The sequence below is a fragment of the Lepeophtheirus salmonis genome, chromosome 3 (genome assembly GCF_016086655.4).
Source record: "Lepeophtheirus salmonis chromosome 3, UVic_Lsal_1.4, whole genome shotgun sequence".
Lineage (NCBI taxonomy): Eukaryota > Metazoa > Arthropoda > Copepoda > Siphonostomatoida > Caligidae > Lepeophtheirus > Lepeophtheirus salmonis.
The window spans coordinates 46,942,571-46,959,762 of NC_052133.2; the positions used below are offsets into that span (position 1 = coordinate 46,942,571).

The 17,192-nt window shown below is 30.7% G+C and overlaps 1 protein-coding gene across 2 annotated transcripts in view; it reads right to left on the reverse strand.

The window, feature by feature from the left end:
• Positions 1 to 17,192, reverse strand: part of LOC121115226 (uncharacterized) — a 439,152-nt gene that overhangs the window by 51,157 nt on the left and 370,803 nt on the right. For both annotated transcript variants that reach the window (XM_040709425.2, XM_071887446.1), the window contains exons 10-12: positions 14,746 to 14,830; positions 14,551 to 14,626; positions 1,563 to 1,701 (exon numbers count right to left, since the gene is read on the reverse strand). In XM_040709425.2, coding sequence (XP_040565359.2) covers positions 1,563 to 1,701; positions 14,551 to 14,626; positions 14,746 to 14,830 — 300 coding nt within the window. The remainder of the gene's footprint in view (positions 1 to 1,562; positions 1,702 to 14,550; positions 14,627 to 14,745; positions 14,831 to 17,192) is intronic.

Here is a 17,192-nt window from a genome sequence, read left to right on the forward strand (position 1 = left end):
ATGAACGAATAATTCTAAATAGATACTATTCAGACTAATCCTTTGGAGACTCTGCCAATTGCACTTAATGTTGCAAAAACCCATCTTTGTAATGTTATAATTAGAAATGTATGATTTTTTTGAGAAAACCTAAGCAGGGCCAAATTGACCCATTAGAGGAGATACTTATCTAGAAAAAACACAAGGATATAACTAATCTAGAAAAAACACATGCATATAACTTATCTATTTATCACTCAAATTTGAGAATAATATATTTATTCTCTTAAAATTATGAAAAGACCGCCAGTATTAATAACATTTGAATGAAAGAAGATATATATACGATTTGGAGACATATTTGTTATGTAATTATTGGATACGTACTTGAAAAATTGTATTGAAATAGATTTCATTTTAATATACACTTTAACAAAGTTTCAAGAAAAAAAATATAATAATTTCTATTATAATTGCTATTATTTGTGATAATTAGAGCTAGATGTAGCCTAACGTTCCATCTGAAAAGCACAAATTTCAATTTTTCCTTATACATTGGATCTTTGCAATGTCTTAACTGATAGGTAGTTCTAATAAGATGAAGGCAATTTTTCATCCCATTATCGTTCCCATACTGCTGGACTATCAAAAATAAATAAAGACTGAGTCTCTGTCGTCCATGCTTGATCGGATCCATTGTACAATATGACGAAGGAACCAAAAATTAAGTTGGATATACTTTTGTTCTAGCTTTCATGAGTCGCCAGACTTGGACAGAAGAAGTACCACTGATCCGTTAAATATAGCCAAACACCCTTTTCTTCATCTTATTTTCCCTCCTTAGACAGCTGTTATTACATCCAAAAGATCAACTTTTCATATGCTCTTTTTATCTTTAGAAAAGCTATCATAAAATGATAGCTTCACATGCTTGTTTTCAACTCTTTTCTTATAAATCTCTATGATTACTCGCAAGAGGTTAATTTTTATCAACCTATTTTCAAAATGTAACGAAAGGGCAAAAAAATGATTGGAAATGATTAAAAATTCATTCCTTGCAACATTAATTATCAGAAAAACATTCCAATTGATGAGACGGGAACACCTGTAACCTGGTCGTTTTTAGAGCAAAAATGCACTCCAGGCTTGACTGATTGACTTGACTATGGATCCTAGCAAAGATTTGTAAATTGCTAAAATGATTTTGGGGAATACATTTCGATAAACCTTCTTCAAGCTGTATTAATTTCGTATTTTTTAATTTAAATTACTTGTTACAGTCTCAAATATGTTGAATAATAATTTGTCAAATTTATAAACATTTTAGTCACTAAGAATTAAGAACAAATTACAATTGAATTTAATAATTGGAGATATTTTTTCTATATACTTTTATTTTCATATATATATAATTTCAAAGAAGTTATACAAATTATGTTTTAGATGAATCATTGTAAATAAATGTGTTGTTAATTGCATGATATACTTTTTGGGTGAATGTTAAATAAAAATCGACCGACAACATCAAACAAAATAACAATTTGACAACGTCATGGATTTAAAAATAAAAAAAGTTTTCTTACCTTTTCGATTTCTTGAAAAACACGAATGAAATTTTGACCCGCTAATTTTTTTAAATCCTCTGGTGTCCAGTTACCAGATGATAGTAGACTCGAAAACAAATATGGATATTTAGAAACATCTTCTAATCCGGTTGGTGGACTGAAAATATGAAATAACGAAAAATAAAGCATAAATACTTTTTTCCATGTTGAAGATGGCTTCAATTTAAATTGTGATTTATTGTTTCTAAATTATGATTAAGTCAATGAAATTACAAAAGATAGAAAAAAATGAATTTATCAACAAGTTAAATAAATACTGATTTAGATGCATTCCCTATATCTGAATAGATTAATAATCATATAAACAAGATGTAGCAAAATAACTTCCTTTTGTACATTGCGTGGCATTCAGACTGTGGAAGGGGGTAGGTGTATTTTCATTCTAGAGAGCAAAGTTCTAAAGTTTTATTGAAAATTAAGTCATTTTCAGTCTCTGGATTTCAATCTTTATCCGTCGGCAAATTTAGAAATTTGCCAAGGATATCAAATACTTATTTTCTCCGCTGTATCTGAACTATTAAACCTTCTTTAGTGAACTAAGATATTATACAGCATATAGTAATGATTTTTATTCGTTTGAATCTATATTTGATTGCCAATACTTTTTAATATACTCCTTAAACATTAAATTTGATTATATACAATTCTTCATTCTTTCCCCTCATGTCATTTTTAGAATTTATTCGTATATTAAACCATTCTTAGTTTAAATTTTGTGAATTTAACCAATTGTTTGCTTGAAAATCGTTTATTTGTTTGTCTTTTGAGTTCCTATATGTATATTATTTAATCTGAATACCAAGGCGTATAACAGTAGTCATGTTCTAAAATAATTTAATTTAATTTTTTCAATCATGAAGGGGTTCGGTGAATGCGCTGATGAAGGTTACAGGGTTCAGTACTTCCAATAAGGCTAAGAACTACTGTACTAGAGTGTGAAAGAGATTACACTGTTTACGAACTGTCCTATTAAAAAAAATGTTTACTAAGAGAGGGCGAAAGTTAACTTTGTTTGTCTGTTTGTCGACTTCTAAAAACTCCATGAAATTGCGAATATTCCTGCTGGCATTGCTATAATTCCTTTAATACATTTAAAACCCAAAGATATGTTTTAACATAAATATAACGTGTCTTATGAAGCAAAAAAACAACATATCTTTTTTTTTTTTGCTAATATTAAAAATATTAACCACATCTGCAGAAAACAACAACGCCAATTTATGGTATTGCTTTAATATTAATTTCCATTGGTTTTTATATATGTACATATTACGTACATACAAACATACAAAAATGCATAGAGTAGTCATGTCTGATATCGTAAAAATAACAAACAAAGAATATCGAATAATTCAGTAAAGCACTGAGTAGATATAATTTAATTAATGAAAAGTTTCTTCTTTTCTCTTCTTTTATCAATATCAAGAAAAGTAATTATTATTTTTCATCAATATTACATACATAAATATATCAATGGCAATTAAACATGATTTGATATCCTATGATTAATGTGCAAAAACTTGTATAATGTATATCAGACTAAGCATATTTGAAAAAAAGACTAATCTCTATTTAATAACAAACACGATTTTTTAAATAGATCTTCTAGAAAATTAATCATCCGATTTTGATCAAATCAATGCTAAGTAAACCCATTATTAATGAATCAAATGAGTATTATCGTAACGCCCTTGAATTGACCACTGAAACGAGAGTAGGTTTTGATGAAACTATCCTTTTTAGGATTCCAGAATTCCTTCAGGATCCCAGACATCAGCTTGGATTTTGTGTTGCAAGATAATCTATTGGCGTATCGTTCGTTCAATTGCAGCCTACCCAAATAGTTCCATTGAACTCGGACGCCAAATACTGGTTCTAACAAAGTAAAAGAAACCTGACAATCATAAGTTGAGCTCTTTGTAATTTGTATGATTATTATTGCAAGGCATCTACTCTGACCTCATCTTGCGATTAGAACGATTTGCTGTTGATTTATTATCACCTTCAGATAATTTTTTTTCTGAATATTGAGGCTTCAGAAGTTTGGAATATCAACATTGTCTCTTCCTGACCTTGTCGGAACAAAGAGACTCTCTGCCTTTTTCTCAATTGTTGAATAAATACTTTTATGATCGATGCCTTTTTTTAGCTGATGTCAAACACTTCTGACTAGCTACCAAAAAACCAACAACGTCATACCTGCGTATGTACAGCTGTCACAGGAGGTGACATTTTGGTCCATAAACAATAGATGCACGTTGTGTTTGTGGCCCATGAACACAAAAGTAAGCTTGTAGATTTTATATCAAAGTTCAGCCTAGATTATTTATATATCATTAGTGTTGTGTCAGTCCGTATTTATGACTAGAAACTGCAGCCTGTCCAGTTTAGTCTCAGTTCGGTCCAGTTCATTCCTGTTTATCAGAGCAAATAAATATGACTGTCCGGTCGAGTGCATTGCAAATTGCACTAAAAAGAGCAAAATTATTCCTTATGGAAGGCCAGATTATGGACATACTTTTGATTGAAAGGGCAGCATATAGAAATTTGTAATTTTGACAACGTTACTTTGTTTTTCAAGTATATTTTTATTGTTTTTCGACGATTTTTTTTCCGTCAAAAAATAAAAGATTTATTAAACATGAAAACATTTCACAAAATTGTTTTGTTTCGTAATTATCATGGCAAAACATTTATTGAAGAATAAATAGTCTAGTATGATATTGATTATGTGGTCGTTATAAAATTGAAGTGTCCAGAGCTCCATTTCTTGTTAACACATAGTAACCAATTAATAACATGTACATATATTAGATCTAAATAAAATAATATAATTTATTAATAGTTTTTAGATAATTATTAAAGTAGATAGCAATAATTGATATAATATAAAGAGACGTTGTGAAGCGTACACATCCAAACAATTAAAAAAGAAAACATAGAGCTTTCTTTTTTACTGTGAAATCAACAATTAACGGGATTAAAACCCCATGAACTCGAAATAGTCGAAACTAATTCCCTTCACTTTGGTAAATGACTTGAATTAAACGTGTGTTTTTTCTACGTATTAGTTTAAATTCGTTTATACTTTTAAATGTAACTTTCCATATGTGCTATGTGCAGGGTGGTCGAGATAAATTAGGAACATCTTTAAAGGCGTATAAGGAACGAACTTTTAAATTATTTGAAAGCTACATTTAATGACATTCAATTATACATAATGAAATCTTGTACAAATCCATTTTTGCCAATGTTCGGGTAATAAACTTTGTCAGGGGTTATATGGACGAATAATTATTGGCACAGGCCTCATGCTTCACCCTCTCTCGCAACATCGATACATATCCCAAGGGTTCAGAACCAAGCTTTTTGTACATCTAAAATAAGACTCCAAAAGTGAAGACATTTTGTGGCCAAGACATCCTGCGCTCTTTTGGCTTTGTGGCCGGTGCACTGTCTTGTTGGAAGGTGTAATTTATTCCTTGGGCTACTCCATCCATCCAAGGAATTTAACTTAAAAGTAAAAAAACAGTACCAGCATAATGACAAGGCTGGATCTGTACAAGGTTGCCTGGGCCTGGCAATCCCTTACCAAACATCATAAAAATAATTGCCCCCCTTGATTTAAGCTCCAAAAATTTGACTCCAACAAAGGAATTGCTCCAAGGGGCCTTTACTTTTATACTGTTGACATTACAAAGTGTTTATAAACAGGACAGAAAAATATTGTTTAAGAAAAATAATTTTAGTATTTGTGTTTGCAATTTTGAACTATTACAAGATTTACATATTAAACATAATTTAAATATCCTATAAAATAATTCTAATGTATTCATAGATGAAGAAAGAAGGCGAAGTTTTACAAATTCACTAAATTATGTACGTAAGTTTTGCGACCCAGTCGTTCCTAGATAAGGAAATATATTATGTATACTTCAAAGAAGATTCTTAGGTCAAATGGTATAAATGTAAAACTATAATGTTGACTTATACTTAATCAGTGCAACTCAATCTTTAAAGTGGGTAAGAAAGGCGTTGAAAAGAGTAGTTTAAAAAATAACTCCTAGCTCAGTTGGGTACTCCTGCCAGTAATTAATTAAATTAAGCAATTCTTATTTTCTTGATCTTTGTTATAGATTGTTTTTGTTTTATCTCACCACAAATGAGAAAGTTAGATTTTCTTGAAATGTATAAGTTATTCAAACTAAAATAAAATAAAAAGTCCGATCACTTTGATAAATAAGTTACTTTGATCAAAAGGGAATTGATTAGATTTTTTTATACACTTATATACTCTCAACCACTTTAAACCCAAGAGTAAAAAGGTTTTTTAGAAAATGTACTACTTTTGTAACACTTTATTTTTCTAATACCGGGTGGCAACCAAAAATTTAAACACTTATACAATTCAAAATTTTCAAGTTGTAAGAAATTGGTTTTAAGAATGTTGTATCTACGTACGTGTAGGAGGTAAAATTTTAGACTTGTATTTAAATCAATAACTTTAGGATGTCTTTTTTAAAATACTTTGTATCGTTATTAAAAGTAGGGATAATTCCGGTTAAAAACAATAAAATAAACTTTGTTATATCAACAGTTGTCTACATGGAGACGAAAAAGCAAAAAGTATCTGATTTGCTCCACGCACAGGTGAGTGTCGAGGAGATCATGAAGTTCGTGGCGGTCTCCTGGAATCTTCTTAACAATATTAAGAGAATGGTTGCTTCAGGTCAGATCCTAGATAATTATCGTCAGCTTTAGATGCCGGAAAATTGGGATCATGTATGACGTGGACACCCTGATCACTAGATGAAGCAGCATGCCAAGCCCTGTAATGTCAGTGATTGGACTGTGAGGAGGTATATGAAGGATTTTTCCATTGTCTATTATGTACGATGACATCAGCAAAAGCTTTCGACAGCAACCAATGGCCTATGGGTGCAGAGAGGCCAGAAGGTGTTGACTTGGTTAAAGCATAATGTATCAACTGTTGTATCCCACGACAGACTGTTCCCCCTTCAACTATGCCATTCATAGTGTTGTCAACGAGAGATGCTGCTACCCACAAACAAAATTTGGATAACCTCAAGGCCTCTGTCAAGCAGTAGTGGGCGTCCATGTTCGAGGCCGTCTTGAAGAAGTGCTGCAGCGCTTTTAGGCCAAGGTTTGAGGCTATGGGAGTAGCCAAAGGAAATCATTTTGAAAAATATAAAGATATATCAATCTCTTTTTATGATATAACTTATAATTATTCATTTTTTTCCTAATATATCAAATTAGAATACCAATTATTATTGTAATACCTTTTATTATATAATTGATTTGGAAGTAGGCTTAATACACTCTTTTTAATCAACTACTATAGTAACAAATGATTGTGACAGAATTGAATACCTGGAAGTATTGGTATCAAATACAAATAATAAGAAATTTATCGAACATTCATGAATAGTATCGAAACTGTGTTAATTCTTAAGTTCCACTCGGTATAATTTAAAAAGTAGCTACCAATGTCTTTGACGTCGCAGTTCTAATTTTTTTTTATATTTCTTTGTTGTCTCTATGCATGGCTAAAATAAAATATAACCCCCCCCCCTCAATAAGTACTAACTTATAACTGAGCAATAACAAAAAAAAATGGTAACTTTGATTGTTAACTTATAAAGCAATGCACAACATACATAACTTTTTTTATAGTTCTTTCATCATAGATTGGCAATTGTACTTTTTTTAAGTAAATAAATAGTTATGATTGCTTTTGTGACTAATTTTGATGTATGCATTTGAGGAACAATTCCTTATACCTAGTGGTTTATTGAAATCTAAACATTTCAAATTAATTAACAATATAATTTCATATAAATATACATATGTGTGTCTGAGCTCCCTTAATCATTAATGTAGCCACTCTTAGCGGTAATTATGACTTCCCGACGACGGCAAAAGGCCTGGAACCCTTTGTGGATGTAGTTTTCTGTCATGGCGTACCAGTACTGGGTAAAAGTGGCTTTGAGGGTTTTGGTGTTCGAATGAAAGATATTGCATGCCTTCCCTTGACATCCATCCAAAAAGTGTAACAGAAGTAGATGGCATCAGAATTTTAGAGAGGCTACAAGTGTCAAAAAAAGAGTTGAAAAGAACTCAAAAGAGTCTTGCAACGAAGGAGATGGCTTTATTTCATTTCTGGGGTCAAAAGTAGCATTTTCACACTCAGAAGGTTCTTTCCAGACATTTTTTTAACGGCTCTCTGGAAAATCCTGTGTGAAACCCCGATAATTATGTGTTTCCTTGTGATGTTAAGCCAGAACAATATTAAAATTGTAATTTTAGTTTATGGACCGATAGGTGTGATATCCGTGGATCGATTTATTAATTGATTTCTTTATATATTGTATATAGTAAGAAAATAAATTATTTATTACATTATCAATTAACATATTATCACTTTTGAAAAGACAATCTATTGATTCTTCGTGAAAAGTTTAAACTGATAAGTACTGCAGCGAAGTAATACTGTTTTAAACATGAAAATGTTAGAGGCAGCTTTAAATTCAGTTTTTGTTTCACTTGATGGTAGTCTGGATTAAATTGTATTTCACTCCTGCCTAAACTTTGAGATAACCAGATTAAAAAATAAAATCTACACTCATGAATGAATTGCATCTATTAAAAATTATTGACATATTTTGTAAATATGAATGTAACTTTTAAAAGCAGGGTTTCACACCAAAAATCCATTATATAGTAAAAAATCATTAAGTCTATATTATAGTCTCAAACAGCATAGACTAATGATTTTTCCACGTCAACTGGTTGGGAAAAATTAGGGAAATGGTGTGAGAAGATATACATTAATTGAATAAACAAAATCCACTCCAAGCCATGGCAGTAGAGGTGACCATTCTTTTCACCTGGTAAATTACATGTTGCCTGTTTTAAAGTTGGCTGTTCAATCAATTTTTATTTTAACTTAACAGAAAATAGGAGATCGCTAGTCCTTACTTGTACCTACGATGACATAAGCCGTACAAATATTAATTAAAATCCAAAACAGGGCACTTGAGAAGACTTATCAATTTAATAGTTAATTTTACGTCGGGCGTATAAAATGACGGAACCCTTAAAAACCAGATAAACAATTAATGTTGTACTTATATCAGTAAGTCTTTAAAAATAGTTAATTATTATATTTTGTATATAAAAAATTTTTTTTGATGAAGATGTTTTTTCTTTTTTTTTATCAGTCGACTCATCTTCAATTTAATGAGCGAAATCGTAAATGAGTTTATGATATGATAAAAATATTGAGAATTTGATGCAGAGAAAAAAAGTGTACCGGGTTGGGCAGAAAAACGTGGGCTCGAGAGCTAGTTTAAGAAATGCTTCAATAAATATTTTTTAAATATATGGTCTTTGTGGATAAACACAGTCCTCAGTTACCCTTTATAGACTTCCAGATGGTCCTAGAAGCTATGGATAAGTCGTTGGCGAGGCAATTCATCGATTTGGTGGGGGTCCTTCTTGATCTTCTTCTCCAAGCTGTTCAGGAATACCGGATCCCTCTTTTAATTGTACCTTCCACATCCTACTTTCCTGGAGGTCTTCTCCATCATTCTTCATCTTGACCTCCTTGAAAAAAATACTCTTGTAGAAATTTACAATGTACATAATCCACCCCTCCTCAAGATCAGCTTCTAGGAAGTGTGGCTTTTTGGCTTTTTTGATCACTCATAACGCAAAATGACAAAATGTATTTATATATTTGTTTGTTTTTGCAGAAAAAATGGCTGAACCATAATATCAAAAATAAACCATACGCCTTCTTATCTTTATTAGAAAATTAATATTAATTAGCAGTTGACGTTTTGCTCCATACCCCTGTAATTCCTTGTTAGACAAGAAGTAGAATTGAGGGTCAACATCATGGTTTTTCCAGCATTTGTCTTCCCAAGATACGCCGTGGGATTTGTGTATATTTCCTTTATCTCATAGCCATCCGTAGCTTATATTATGATACGTCATGACAGCTATGCTGTTCTCCTCCAATACATTCATGAAGCTGTTTTTTAAAACATGCTAGCAGGTCGTTTTTTGTACAACTAGAAAAAGACCAGAATATCTTAAAAAACATTTATTGTTTTTGTTTATTTTATCCATATGTAAAATTTTATGCCTTGAACGCGATTTAAAAAAAACTATATAATTGGGATCTGTTTCCTATCATCACCTTTAGTTACATTCCTAGTTTTATTCATCCTCAACAATGAAAAAATTTATTAATAGATGCAATTACATCAAATATAAGACAAAAATATTTTGTTTACTATTTTATAAGAAATTAAGTAAAAAAATCATATATCCCACATTTGCCATTCTGTTTTTATACTTATCTTTACAGTTGGGGCTATAAATCCTATTCATTTTCAGTATGCAAGTTTGTTTGTTGTTGGCAAACTGAAGAGTGTCTCTTTTACAGAAAGTAGAATTCGGGACCTACAGTGGATTATTTCCAGCCTATATGACCTTGCTAGATACAGAGTGACATTTGTGTTTATTTCATTCTTCTGGCGGTTGCTTACAGCTAATCTAATGAAACGTTATAACAGACAAGCTTGGCTTGTAAAAAAACATTCTTCAACCTGTCAGGATTTGTACAAAATTTATTTTGAGTTCCTTCCATACTAGCAGGATATATTACCAAATTATAAAATAGCTATTACCTAATTGCTTAAAATATTTTCTAGAAAGTGGGCACTGCTATTCCAGTTTGTAATTTATACAGGGTTTTTTATATTTTTTTCCAATGCTGTTATCATTATTCCTTAATTTTTGACGAGAGAACATCTAAATATAAGGAATGCGCTCATAAAAAAGTTTGAGTAATACTGAAAATTTAAGTATTAGAATTCAAGAATTTTTAGTTGTCACCCGGTAAGATGATTGTATAGAACTTTTTCTTACAAAATTGCATTTCACAACAGATTACTATTGAATAAAAAAGTCAGGAGGGAGCCCCTAAATTTTTTGTACATCTATGAGTTTATATATAATATATACACTGTACAGTGTAGTAGTGAAGATGAATCGACAATATTGACAACCTTTTTTTTTTTTTTTTTTTTTGTAAAAAGCTTTCATTGTCCTATTGCTGTATACTATGTGTACATAAAATTGATAATATCATCAATAAAAAATACACTGTATATTATAATGTAGATATATAGATATCAAAAGAGTCATGCTAACATAACTTATATCATTAAACACACCTAGTTATACGGCGTGAAAAGTAACAATTTACACAATATCTATAGTAGTCTTAAAGGCTTTATATAAGTATTATAATATATATTACAAAAACATCAGAATGATGTCCTGTTTTTCTATATTTCATTCTGTTAACATCAGCATCTTATTATGGCAATAATCATCTCACTGAAAGATACGTGAAACTTATGGATGTAATCCGGATCTAGAACAATTCAGATGTATTTTACATCTGTTTTTATTGATTCCTCACTTCAAAAACATTCTCTGTGAGCCTTCATATCAACATGCCGTCAAAGAAGAAATTATGTTGAGGAAAAGTATCTGAGGAGCTTTAGGTTAGGCACAATGACTTAATTCGATGTTTGATTTTGTACCCAAACATTATTGGCTGATCCTTCCTCTCAAACTTTCTTACAAGTTTTGGACCTTTGTCCCTTTTTTAAACATTATAAACAGTCTTGGATGTTATCTACAAGTATTCATCTCAAAATGCGGTCAGTACAAATAACTACAAGATAAACATCTTGGCTATAGGGTTTTGGCACTTTCAACTTCTCCCAGTAATTGATGTTGTAGACAAGAATGATATCGTGATCCTTCCTGTCTTCCAAAGTTTGCATCCCTTTCCAAATTCTTTTAAATATTTTAAACAGTCTATGACGTTCCCTACAACCCTTCATCTCAACATTCACCCAATACAAATAATCAAGAGGATTAGCAAATGGCTACATAATGGTGACCACTATGACTTTTTCCTGAAATTCATTTTTTTAGCCAATCCTTCTTTCCTCCCATACTTTCTTACTAAGGTTTGCATTCTGGGCTGTTCCCTTTTTACGTCCATAAAAAGGTTGTGACTTTATTTACATACATTCATCTCATTATACGGCCAGTAAAAATATTCAGGTACTTTGAGTTAGCCAAATAATGACATTTTAGCTACGAATGATTTGGTGATCCTAACTTCCTTTCCTTTTTCGTGGTATATTTCCCTCCTAGATTTGCATCCTTGGCCAACTTCTGTTTTACACTATCAACAGTGAATGAAGTAATCAACATGTTTTCCTCTGAACTTGTGATGATTACGTAAATCAGGAGGATTAGCATCTGGAACATAGGGCGGTAGCCACTTTGTGTTCTCCAAGTAATTGAGATTTTTAGTCAAGAATAGTTGAGTGATCGTTTTAAGGTTTTACAGGTTATAAACAATCAATGACGTTCTCTACATGCCTTCATCCCAATATTCAGATATTATAAAAAATCAGTAGGATTAGTATGGAGGCTATAGGGTGACGGCCACTTTTACTTTTCAAAGTAATTTGATTTTTCTAGCCAAAGTGATTGGGTGATCTTTTACAATGTTCCTATTATCTTGATACACAGATCCCAAAACGTATTTTCACAATATGAGCCCTTTTGCAATGTTAGTTTTGTTCTTGACATATAAAAAGTTAATACGTTTTTTGGTGTGCTCCGCGATTGAAAAAGGAATTTCACTTACAACTCCCAAGCAATCTTTTATTGCTCTGTCTTTCATGAGCACACGCACTAGTTAGTAATAAGGATATCGTGTTTGGTCAAATAGATTACTATTTGAAGATTCCAAAAGGAAAACAGTTTGTGTGTGTTCTCTTTCTTCTTCCTTATTTTTTATTCATTATTTATTAATAATTCTTGTACAACATTTCCCTCTAATAAAGACTATAGTTTGCTGCTTACGTTAGCGCAATATTGAATATAATAAATTTTATAAGTCAGACGCCATAAAAAAGTTCCCTTGTGCCTGGATTGTAATTCATTGGATCTGCATCTATCCATTTTCCCTAGAAGTTCATACTTTTCCATTGGCAAATCTTAGCCACACATCTTATGATCCTCTCTTCATGTACTGTTCAAAGGATTTCGTCTCTGTGTGCCTCACTCGGTGTATCTCATCTTCATGGTGTAGATGTGCCCCTTCTCATTAAGGTCTGTGATAGTGACTTCAGAAATCGTGAATCATTGTCTCTATACTCAACAACAAATAAATTCCTCCAAATCTTCTACGGAATAATCGTATACTGATAGAAAAACTAATTAGTCCCATAAAAAGATTAATCGATTGAATGCCCAAGTGAAGAACAGAAAAATATTTCATTGATAAGAGTATTTCATTTTCATTGATGTATATAACGCAGAAATAACTTATCTCAGTCACAATTCCATTTATAAGGTGGAGTTTGTGATGCATAATCTATATGGATAATTACATAACCTTGGTCCTATATTTCTTTATTACTTGTGTACCTATTTTGTCATTGGAAAACGAGTGGACACAGAACTAGACTCTTGAAAATAATATGCCTCTATTTTCTCGAAAGCATTGTCTGCATTTCCAATGTATGTTCTATTATGCGTATCAGTATATTTATTTTCGTATAAAAATTTCTCATTTCATTTTTTTAAATGTATAATGTTACTAATAATTTGTTATATTTATTTGTTTAATTTTATATTAATAACTTCTATATCGTATCATTTGTCTCTTTAAAATGGTCTAATTATGTAACAAAATCTGCTCTCTTCAAATGCATGATCTAATGAGAAGTATCCTTCTTTAGTTTACTTTATCTGGATTTGGTCTTATCTCTTGGAGAGTTTCCGAATTTTCGTCTCATCAAACATACAAGCCGTGATTTTTGCAGTTTTAACAACTGCCTGAATTGTTTCGATAAACAAATTTAGACAACTTTTTTTAAATGCCTAATCCAAATCCAATTTCTCTGAAGAGCCAACTGTGTTTGGGTCTATATGTACCATATCGGTACCAGAACCAGTATAGTTACTATTGTGTTCATTGTGTTTTTTTGAGTTACGTTGCTTCTGGTTTAATCCTACTTAAGAAGTTCCATATAAATGTTTAAGTCGTATACTATATGCCTCGATTTGTCTGGCAAAATGTTTTTTTTAAATAGCCAATTCGTTAGAAAACAAAATTTGACAAATAATTTATTTCCAGATGTAAAAATACAAAAATTATTGCCTTGCCCCTTTAGTCAAGGGCCTGATTTGGAATCTAATAGTTTGAGAATCATTACTCTAGACTTTTTCGAAAAACTGATCGAATATTTACCAAAATAGATAATAAATATGAATAAAAATTATACCTTTTGCATTATACCCATATATCACTAAAATGAAAAAGATAAATTTAGAGGGTGACCCTTAAGTTTTGGGACTACGTCAATAGGCAAGAAAGTACACAAATATTTATTTCTCTAAACATATTTTATAAGATTGAAATCAGCGTCAAATTTGAGCCCCATTTGCGGCAACTACAGCTTTTCCCATCCAAATAAAGCGAAATGATGACGCGCATCCGCTTCAAGATGTCGTCGGTAGAGGCTCAAAACACTTTTTAGAAAAAGTCTGTTGTACAACAAAAAAAAAAGGAAGGTTTTATAAATCATATTCAATAAATTGAATCATAAAATAAATACCTATCTATTAGTTATACTAAGTTGAAGATACTGTCCTAAGACATATAGGTTAGTTACCCTGTATATAAATGCTTATAATATGAGATTGAAAAAATACAAAAACATATTACTTTTCATATTTATCAAACAATTACATACAAAAGACCTCTCATAAAAAAGTAAGTGAGTAAACGTACATACACATGAATACTGCTTACCTATTGATTCCATCATAACTAGCTCCAATCCCAACATGATCAATCCCTGCAACCTTTCGTATGTGATTGATGTGCGCTATAAGAGAGGTAAAAGTATAATAAAGATGGATTAGTGATGTTGGAAAATAATTATCATAATTTTAATAGAAGATATTATAATTATGTGTATATATACACAAAGAAACATAATCTTACCAACAACGTCTTCTATTGAAGAAATGTTTGAGCAAGTAAGAAAGTATGAAAAAAAGTTCACCATAACAAGTCCGTTCTTCCGTGCCTATTAAAAAAAATACGTTATTTAGTGTGACAAAACGAATAAAATTGGTAATATATAATTAAAGTTATACATGACATCATCATTACGAAATCAGTTAAAGGTATATGTATGCTATACCAAATAATACTGTAAGATTTAAGCACTTGCTTGTAGCACAACGTTACTTGGCTTACTCAATGATACTTTATTTCTTTTGTTGTCAGCTGACAATTCCCTTGATACTTCATGGGTACTGTATATATGTATATATTTTTTTTAAGAAATCAAACGAAGTAATTAGTTATATTAAACTTATACTTTTTGGTGTTATCAATATAAAAATTGGTTTAAATGTGTTTATTTTCCCAAAATAATATTTTGTTTAGTACATTCCGTATGAATATTCAGCAATTATTCAGAATAAAAACTATTCTCAATTTATTGACGTCACCGGTTTATGAGAAACGTCAATAAACTTACTTATAATAAATGTCACAATAAAAATAAAAAGCATGGCAAACAATATTTTCATGTATTATATACAGATACTAATTAATTGAGTCATCACTTGAACATCATGGAGTTAACATATGATAAATTGGTAGTTGATGATTTTGGCTAAGAGTGTCAAAGTGCGCCAAAATAATGACCTTTATCGATAAAAAAAGACTAAGTGAAAAATATATAAATATTTAATAAATTATATTTTTTGGACAGGGGCAACATTTTTTGACTGAACAACAAGATGTCCCCAAAGTGCATGAAAACCATGTTTTCATCTACTCTAAGCGAGAGTTTAAGGTAAATTATATGAGTGTTATGTACTAAACTGTCCCTCAATGTGTCTTTAAAGTCTCTAGAATTTTTGTTATTTATGTCTTTTACTTCACAAATAAAGAGAAGAATATTGAAGTATAACTTTATTCCATTTTTAATTTATTAACAAAGTAAGACACAAAAAAAAAATCAGAGTTATTATCTTACTAACTATCTTAAGTGCAATTACGCTTTAAATCCGACAATAATACATTTCTCAATTTCAACTAATTATTTGGATGATTTCATAATCAATAATCCTTACAATCATTGAAGCCAAGAATAGGTTAATAAAAAAAGGTACCTCTTAAAAGCTAAATAACAATAGTTAAAAAGTAAGTTGTAAAAAGTAAATTCATTGTTTTACTACCATTTACAAAAAACAATTCTAAATTTAAAGCCACTAGGTATAAAAAAATCCTCTTTTTGTTTAATAATTATATACAGATGAGGAAATATATATTTGATCCCTTGATAGTTTTGTAAAGATTTTATATGGGATTGTGACTGTCTAGACCACATCATGGCCTGAATGTGCTTTTTATTGAGCCACTTCTTTGTTGCTTTGGCTGTATATTTCAAGTCATTGTCGTGAAGTCGTTTTTCTCTTTAGGGGAGAAACACCACTCGAAACATATTTTTTCCACCCCCATGCTTGATGTTGGGAATGGTATTCTTGGGGTGTTACACAACACTTTTCTAACCCAAAGAACTTTTTTTTTCATCTGATAATGTTAGAGAAGCCTTCCATTAAAATTATAGACAGTCGTTTCTTTGTCAGCGGCCAAATTTACAAAATCAGTTTGCTATAAAATATTTATTTTCTCCAATGTATATGAACAAGTATGCCTCCAATCTGACGTTGCTTTTACATTTATCACAAAAGTCGACAAAATGTTACCTTTTTTTGCCTTTGAAATGACATGTTTTGTTCCTGATGCTTTAACATCGAAAAACATCAAAATGACCTTTTTAAACCAAATTTTTTGGTTGTGTACCCTAAGAAATTTCCCTTTAAAATATTTTCCTTATTTTGTTATATTTCCGCCCTGGAAGATTGAAATCACAGAAAAAATGATAAAAAATAAATTGTAGGTACATCTTTCCAGATTAAAAGAATATTTAAATGCTGTAAGTATCGTTTTCTGTAACAAAGATAATTCCTTTGACCAAAAATGACCTTATATTTGATAATTTAATAAATTCTATACAAAATATTACAATAAAAAAATTATAAGTTTTCATTAAATTTTGAACATACATATCTAAATTATAGCACTAACAATTAATATTTGCAAGTAAAATGAGAATTTTTGCTTTATATAATTTATATTAATCTATCAAAGTTTATTGATAGTATATACAGGGTGGTTCAGGTAAACCGGGAAACTATTTAGAGGCTCATAACAAATGAAATAGATGGGTTTGAACCATCAATTTAGTATTATTTGAAAGCTTTAATGATATTCTATTATTTAGGATATTATGAGATCCACATTTCTTGATAACCTCGACCACACTGCCTTGGCAGGCCAGGGTGGGCTTGTTTGAATCCACCTTTGCTATT